At 61.5% G+C, this 7,258-nt stretch overlaps 1 protein-coding gene across 1 annotated transcript; it reads left to right on the plus strand.

Annotated features, from left to right (window-relative positions):
* The first annotated feature begins 3,187 nt into the window (after positions 1 to 3,187).
* Positions 3,188 to 7,041, plus strand: LOC128846432 (eppin-like). Its single transcript, XM_054045529.1, has 4 exons — positions 3,188 to 3,387; positions 3,697 to 3,873; positions 5,446 to 5,613; positions 5,844 to 7,041. Exons 1-4 carry the CDS (start codon positions 3,291 to 3,293, stop codon positions 5,852 to 5,854), a joined length of 453 nt encoding a protein of 150 aa, XP_053901504.1. The 5' UTR covers positions 3,188 to 3,290; the 3' UTR covers positions 5,855 to 7,041.
* Positions 7,042 to 7,258: the final 217 nt, after the last annotated feature.

The raw sequence follows: 7,258 nt of genomic DNA on the forward strand, positions 1-7,258 counted from the left end.
GGTATTTACACCACACCCCCAGTGCCGCGTCTGAGCGCTGCCTCACGGTAGTTTATAGGGGAATTAGGAATACAGGAACTGCCAGACGGACCAGGTCCAGCTCTAGTTAGATGTTCGGCTGTGTGTGTGTGTTCTCTCTGTGTGCCGTCCCAGCTCTGTGCAGGTATCTGGCACAGCAGACCTCGATTTAACCGCCCAACGACCACAAGATCCGTTAAGGTACGAAGGCACCCGGCCAGGTTTATTGTTGATGGAGCAAAGTCCTAGCTCCCCAGATCAATGTCTAGTTACACTAGCACATGTATGCCCATGACAATGGACGCAGCTCATGAACGGGGGGGGAAGGGGCGGGGGGGGGGGGCTTTCCATTCCCGCCTAGGCCGGACAGAGACACTCCCTTTGACACTCCATTTTATATACCAATACCCCTCTGACAGGGTTAGTTATTGTCCCCTGACGTAGGTTGTTACCACCCATTACCTTGTACATGTTAGTTCAATCAAAACACCTCTATCCATAATACTGTCATCCTGACCTTCTCTTTAGGAGGGGTCAGTGTGTTCTCGTTACTTTCAGGAGTATGTTTGTACCATACTTGGTATCGGAGTGTTCTGGTACCACCCTTCTGGAATGTGTTTGCGTGTGTGTTCGGTGCCTGGCACTTCTTAGGAATGTGTGTTTCTGCAGTATCAGCCCTGTTCTTGCCACATTCTGGGAGCAGGGCCTGCCTCTCGTTCACTGCCTGACTTTGCTTTATATCAGCAAAGCTTTGACCAGTACTTTAGCCCAGGTCTCAGGCCTCACAGCGGGCCTTTGCTACAAGGGCTTATGTCTCAGGCTCTCTTTCTACTCCACCCGCTAGCCCCGTGTCATGTCAGAGTGGCTGGACCCTGCTGATCAGAGGAAGGTGGTGGAAACCCTGCAGTGGGCTGTTATGGTGCAACAAGCCAGGCAATGTTCTTTCTAACCCCTGGCAGCCAGTGGCTGGCTTACGGCCTGAAATGAGGGTTTGTACCTGACCCTATTGAATGTAACCCTGGATATTTTCATTAACCACAGAAATACTTCAGCCTTCTTTGAATCCTACTAAGCTCTTGGCCTCAGTGCTATCTTGTGGCAGTGAGTTCCACAGGTTAGCTACATGGAGTGCAACTAAACATTTCCTTGTGTCAGTTGTAATTATTATTATTGCATCCATGTGTGACGTCCCCAGGCCCATCTGCACCTGACTCAGTGGCTCCCACAGGAGTTGGGCATGGGTGACTCTTGGAGCCTGTGTTTGCGATCAGTTTGGGTGTGCAATTGCCCACCTACTCAGCACACACAGTCACCGCAGTTGTGAGTGCAAATAGGAAGATTGCACCCGGCAACCTATAGGCACAGGCACCTGCGGCATGTACACACACACACACACACACACTCTCTCTCTCTCTCTCTCCCGGGGACTGTCCAGGGAAATGTTTGAATGCTTTGTTCATGCATCAACCGGTGCTGCTGGTTGAGCTGCAATGCTCAGGGCCCGCACCTTTGAACAAACCCAGTTAAAACTATCCTCAGTCAGTGCCAGGTTCTGCCCCACCCATGTTAGTTGTGAGCTATTTATTTCTGGGGGGGTGTGGGACCCCTCCCCACGGCGTCAGGGAGACAGCTGCTCTCTGGGAGGAACCATGCACAGCTGGGCAGGTCCTGGGGGAAGCAGATGGACACGGGGGGGGACCTGTGCTTGTTCCAGGTCCAGAGGGACTGGAGTCCAGGGGGAGGCTGGTGGCCATGCCACCTCCCTGAAGCAGAGGCCTACTCCGGGCTCAGGTGAAAAGAAAATACGGGGTGTGAGGATGGGACTGAGCCCCCGGGAATATTTGAGTCCCAGGCTCCAGAGGGGAGGAGGCTGCTGGCCTGGATCGTGTCCTTCACCCCCTTTGCTCTCCCTCCCTGCAGCCAGGAAGCTGAAACGCACAAAGCACATTAAAGCCTCCCACGCCGGCACATGAGCGCGTGGGTGGGAATGAAGGGTGGCGCCCGGGCTGCTCCTTGTACGTGGGAGATCCCAGGAGCCCTGCTGAGCTGCTGTCCCTGGAGCCGGGCTCTGGAAACGGGGCTGGGATACTGCTGGGGGGAGCTGGGTTGTGGTTTCGGTTCTGGATGGAGCTGGTGCCCGTGTTCTGTCCGGGACTCTTCCCTGACCGAGTGCCGTTGAGTGTCGTTCCCTTTCCATCGAGCTAGGGCTCTGCTAGTAAAGCGTTGGACCGCCTGCCCCCAGCCCTCCGTCCCCAGGGGTCCGAACACCTAAACATCAGCCCTGCGCCAAATCAGTTGCTTTACATGGATTTTCTTGGAGCTGAAGCAGAATCCCAGGCTCCGGCCTCCTGCGGTGCCCAGCGTGTCCCTTTGCTGCTCACCTGTGGCGTGCCCATGGTGAGGAGCTAGGCCAGGGGTGGCCAACCTGAGCCTGAGAAGGAGCCAGAATTTACCAATGTCACAGTAACATGTCAGCAGCCCCCCCCGTCAGCTCCCCCCCTGCGCCTCCCACCCGGGGTGGAGTGGGACTGGGGCCAGGGGTTGAGCAGTGACCGCCCCCCCGGCACATTGGAAAGTTGGCGCCTGTAGCTCCAGCCCCGGAGTCGGTGCCTAGACAAGGAGCCGCATGTGGCTCTGGAGCCCCAGGTTGGCCACCCCAGAGCTCGAGGCACCCAGCTGTCAGGGCTTGGTCAATATCACCCCCTGCACCTTTCAGGGAGTGGCATGTGGTTCTGGGGAGCCCCGGCCCCTCCTGCCCAGCTTGGGGGGGCGTCGCCATTTTATTAGTGAGGCAGAGGCTTGGGCCCAAACCATTGCTGACGGTTGCTGTTTGGCTGCTGGCCCCCCAACCTGGGGTCGGACCGCTCTGCTGGGCCCGTCCTCTGGGGTGCGGTGCGTGGGGTCTCTGGAGATAACCAGGGTGCTCTGCCGCTGGGCGGGGCACGTTCCCCCCCTGGTGACATACAGCCCAGCCATGAGGCTCAGCGCAATGAAGATCCAGTTCGCAGGAAGAGCCTTGGCTTACCTGTGCCACTGGCCGGCTCCTCCCCTTTGCCTGCTCTCCCCAGGTGACCGCGCAAGGCTTGGCTGGGCAGGGCGGATCCCTGGGGCCACTTACAGTGGAATGGAATGAGCTGGGAGTCAGCCTCCAACAAGTCCAGACAGGCCACCTGGGAGCCGGCCCCTCCCTGTGCTGCGCCAGCCCCGCTTGCCCGACAGCTTAAATCTGCCCTGCCTCAGCCCGGAGGACCGAGACCCGGTATCGCAGCACCATGAAGTCGGCTGGCATCGTGCTCCTGGTGGCCCTGCTCTCACTGTGGGCCGAGCTGCCAGCTGCGTCCGGAGGAGACAGGTCGACCGTGGCGCCTGGTGAGTGCTGAGAACGGGCCCTGCCGTGCCAGCGGACAGGTGGCGGCACCTGGGGGCGTTCAGCCCGGGGACGAGCTCCCAGTGGCGATGGGGGCTGGATTCTCGGGGGAGCTGCCTGTCCATGGGCTGCGCAGGACATGGGGCAGACGGTGGATGTGCCGGGGGAGGGGCGGGCAGTGCCTAGCCAAACCAGAGCTGAGACCCATCTGGGGATCCCCCCATGTGCTCAGCCCCCGCCGCCGTGCTGGGTGGAGTTGTGGCTCTCTGCAGCCCCCCGGTCAGCGCGCGCTGACCCGTCTCTCTTTGCAGCTAAGGTTGGCTTCTGCTACAAGGTGGCCCCGGTGGGGGGCGTGTTTGATGGGGAGAACTGTACTGCCTGCCTGGGGAACAACTCCTGCTCCAGCTGCTGCACCGACGCCGACTGCCCCGGCCGTGCCAAGTGCTGCCCGGACGAGTGTGGCTACACCTGCCAGATGCCAGTGACAGGTATGGGGGGTCCTGGCCCCTGCCCCCCATAGCTGGGAACGGGCCCCCAGAGCAGAGTGCCCGGCCCGACGGGCCGAGATGGCGCTGGGGGCTCAGCACCCCGAGGGCTGTAGGGAGGCTGCTGCTGGGCGGGGTGCAGTGGCCTCCTCCTCCTCCAAGCACAGGGAGCTGGGCTGAGACTGTGTGACCCCCCCCCCCCCCCCCCGGGGGAGCCCTGATGCCACCATCCCCGCGCCCTGCCTCAGACCCCGCCCCATGGCAGAGCCTGCGGGGCCTCTCGCTCTCACACGCCACCGCTCAGGGAACGTGCTCACAGGTGCACTGTGGAGGCAGAGTGCAGTGCGAGGGGGGGGAACGGTGGTGGCAGCCGCGGTGCCGGCCCTCGTGCAGGCGGGGCTCAGCGGGAGGATACCCCCCCCCCTTTGGAGTGGCTCAGAGCACGGCCGGATGGCAGCGCAGCTAATGTACAGGTAGCGATGGTGTCCCTGGCCTGTTGGCCAGAAGCTGGGAATGGGCGACAGGGGATGGATCACTTGGTGATTCCCTGTTCTGTTCCTTCCCTCTGGGGCACCTGCTATTGGCCACTGTTGGCAGACCGGATACTGGGCTAGAGGGATGTCACGGACTCACAGATGGTGCCCACTCGCGGCCCCGTGCGGTCTGTGGGGGGTGCCCCTTTCAGTGCGACAGCCCTTCTCGGGGGTCCACTCTCTCTCGGGGTCAGGCCCCTCCACCTCCTGGAGCCGCACCTCTCTGAGCCTTAGGACGTCTGTCTCTGCCGTGGGCCCCCTCAGGGAGTCCACCCGCTCTGGACCCCTGGGAGGCCCATCTGTGCAGGGAGAGGGGGCTGAGCGTGGGGAGGCTCAGTAAGGAGCGGCTGATTGCTCAGCTGGTAGAGAATGACCCGTCTGAGGCACAGGCTCCAGACCCCAGCGGCAGGTCCAGGGATTCGGCAGCAATTCGGCGGACGGTCCCTCACTCCGCCTGGTAGCGAAGGACGTCCCGCCGAATTGCCGCCGCAGATCGCGATCGCGGCTGTTTGTTTGTTTGTTTGTTTTGGCTGCTTGGGGCGGCCAAAACCCTGGAGCCGGCCCTGCCAGCTACCAACTCATTAACTCGCTCCAGCTCTTGGCTGGGCAGCTGCTGCCCTCTGCATGGGGTCCCCGGCGAATGGGCCGGGCATTAGCAATGCGCCCACTGCCACGCCGCGTGTAACGCTCAGCCCAGCAGTGGGCACGGCCCCTTTGCGCTAACAGGCAGACGCGCCATTGCAGCCAGCCTGCGCCTGGGCTTGGAGTTCCCCCGTGGGGCCGGCCCTGACCCTCGGCAGGAGGCCTGAGGTAGCCGAGCTGGGCGGTGGGGGGCAGGATGGGTCGGATGCCAGGCGTGATCGTGCCCATGGGCATGGTGTCAGGTGACGGGACGAGGGGCGTGTGCAACAGAACTGCTCTGCTGCCCTCCACCCCCGCCCCACTTCACAGGCCCCTCTGAGCACAGCGCCCCGATACCCTGGATGGCAGAGGCAGTTGGTGCGTCCTCCTCTCCCTCTCACAGCCCCCCCTTGCTCTGCAGATCTCTGCCACCTGCCGTCGGTGTGCGGCTATTGCAAGGCCAGGTTCCCGCGCTTCTTCTACAACTGGTCCAGCCAGGCCTGCGAGGAGTTTGTGTACGGCGGCTGTGGCGGCAACAAGAACAACTTTGAGACGAAGGAGGAATGTCTGCAGGCCTGCAGGCAGCCTGGTAAATGGAGCGTGTGGCCCAGCGCCAGGGGCGGGGCCCAGGGCTGCCTTGGGACCTGGGCCTCTCAGGGCCGGGCTCGGTGCCCAAGAGGCCAGCAGGCCCCCAAGTCTGGGAGGGAGGGGGAGCTGCCCCACGTACTAGGTGGGGGAAGGGCCATCTTTGGAGGGAGCTGGGAAGGAGAGGTGCCGTGGGCACGCCCTGGGCCTGACCCCATTGCCTTTCTGTTGCAGGCACTGCCTAGCCCTGGTCGGCATAGGGGAGCCGAAGAGGAAGCTGCCGTTCCGGGCTGGTGACCGTCTTTCTGGGCACAATTCCTGTCCCTTTCTGCGGGAAACGACTCTCCCTGCCTGGGAAGCCCAGACCTTTGCTCCCCCGGACACTCTGCAGCAGGGTTTGGCTGGAGGTGGTTGCATTGCCTCCCAGGTGCAGGGCCAGCTCCTGCAGCCCCCGAGCTGGCCCCAGCCCCATTGCCCTTCTGTAGCCATGGACATGTGTGCTGCGTGTTAACGCTTAGCACAGAGCGCAGCGCCGGCAGGCAGGAGAGAGGGGCTATCAGCCAAACGCCCCTTTTCCTGGGACCTCGCGGGGGTCTGCAGGGTTAAATACAAGGACTGATCCTTTTCAAACAGAAGTAGGTTGTGTCACTCCCGCCCTTGGGAGGGGAGGGAGCTGTGCACGCACCTCTGGCTGCAGTGAAGACTCTGCCACCGCTTCCCTACTGGAGGGGGCTGGGGGGGCACTTCGGACTCCAGGGCACATCGGGTGTTGGGAGTACACAGCCCTAGTGTATGGGCAGCAGGGTCCCCTGCCAAGGCCCCACCATGATCCCCTTCCTCCCCGCCTGCTGCTCTGCACCCTTCGCTACAGTGACTCTCGTGCCAGCACGTGCTTTCCTTGAAGCCCCAGCTCCTGGAGTCATGGGAGCACAGGAATCTCAGCTTCATTTAAAACAATGGTTGTGCAGAAAAGCCTGAAATCGTAGCCGGGGCACGAGCAACAGCCCCAGCCGGCAAAGAATGAGACCCAGCGCTTAGTACTTTGGACAGTCTCATGAGTTTCTAGTTCTTTTGGCTGGCGACCCTGCCACTCTCCCGTCTCACCCTTCGTGTCAGAACCACCCATTTTGATCTGCTGGGCCTGCCCTGTTCAGACACCCACCCAGCTACAGGAAGAGGCAACGTGGTTAAGATAAGGCACTGGGCTGGCAGCCAGGAGACTTGGGTTCAAATCTCTGCACTGCGACTCTGGGCAGGTCTCTGTGCTTCTATTTCCCTGCCACCCTTGTCTTGCCTGGGTGGGCGGAGGGTGAGCTCCCTGGGTCAGGGGCTGTCTCTTCTGTGTTTGCACAGCATCTGGCCCAAGGGGCCTGATCCCAGGGGGAGTGTTCGCCTTCCACTATAATAAAAATAAACCATCGTCACCCCGTCACCCCGGGCGGGGTCTGGTGCCTCATCACTGAAATAGCACTAGCAAGTATTTCTAGAGGTGCAGGGGCATTATCACCCCAGGACGCTCAGCTCCAGCCGAAAAACTCTCCCTGGAAAGGGTTACTGCAAGTACACAGCCATGCCTGTCACCAAGCCCCCACCCCTCACACCCCACCAGAACTGGCCAGGGAGCAGCCAGGAGACCCTACCCCAGTAGA

Source organism: Malaclemys terrapin, chromosome 12, assembly GCF_027887155.1.
Source record: "Malaclemys terrapin pileata isolate rMalTer1 chromosome 12, rMalTer1.hap1, whole genome shotgun sequence".
Classification (NCBI taxonomy): domain Eukaryota; kingdom Metazoa; phylum Chordata; order Testudines; family Emydidae; genus Malaclemys; species Malaclemys terrapin.

Bases quoted from the DNA above. Each gene is read 5' to 3' on its own strand.
- LOC128846432 (XM_054045529.1), top strand. From the start codon at position 3,291: ATGAAGTCGGCTGGCATCGTGCTCCTGGTGGCCCTGCTCTCACTGTGG. The intron at 3,388-3,696 runs GTGAGTGCTGAG...CTCTCTTTGCAG, and splicing joins CAGGTCGACCGTGGCGCCTG to CTAAGGTTGGCTTCTGCTAC. The intron at 3,874-5,445 runs GTATGGGGGGTC...CTTGCTCTGCAG, and splicing joins CTGCCAGATGCCAGTGACAG to ATCTCTGCCACCTGCCGTCG.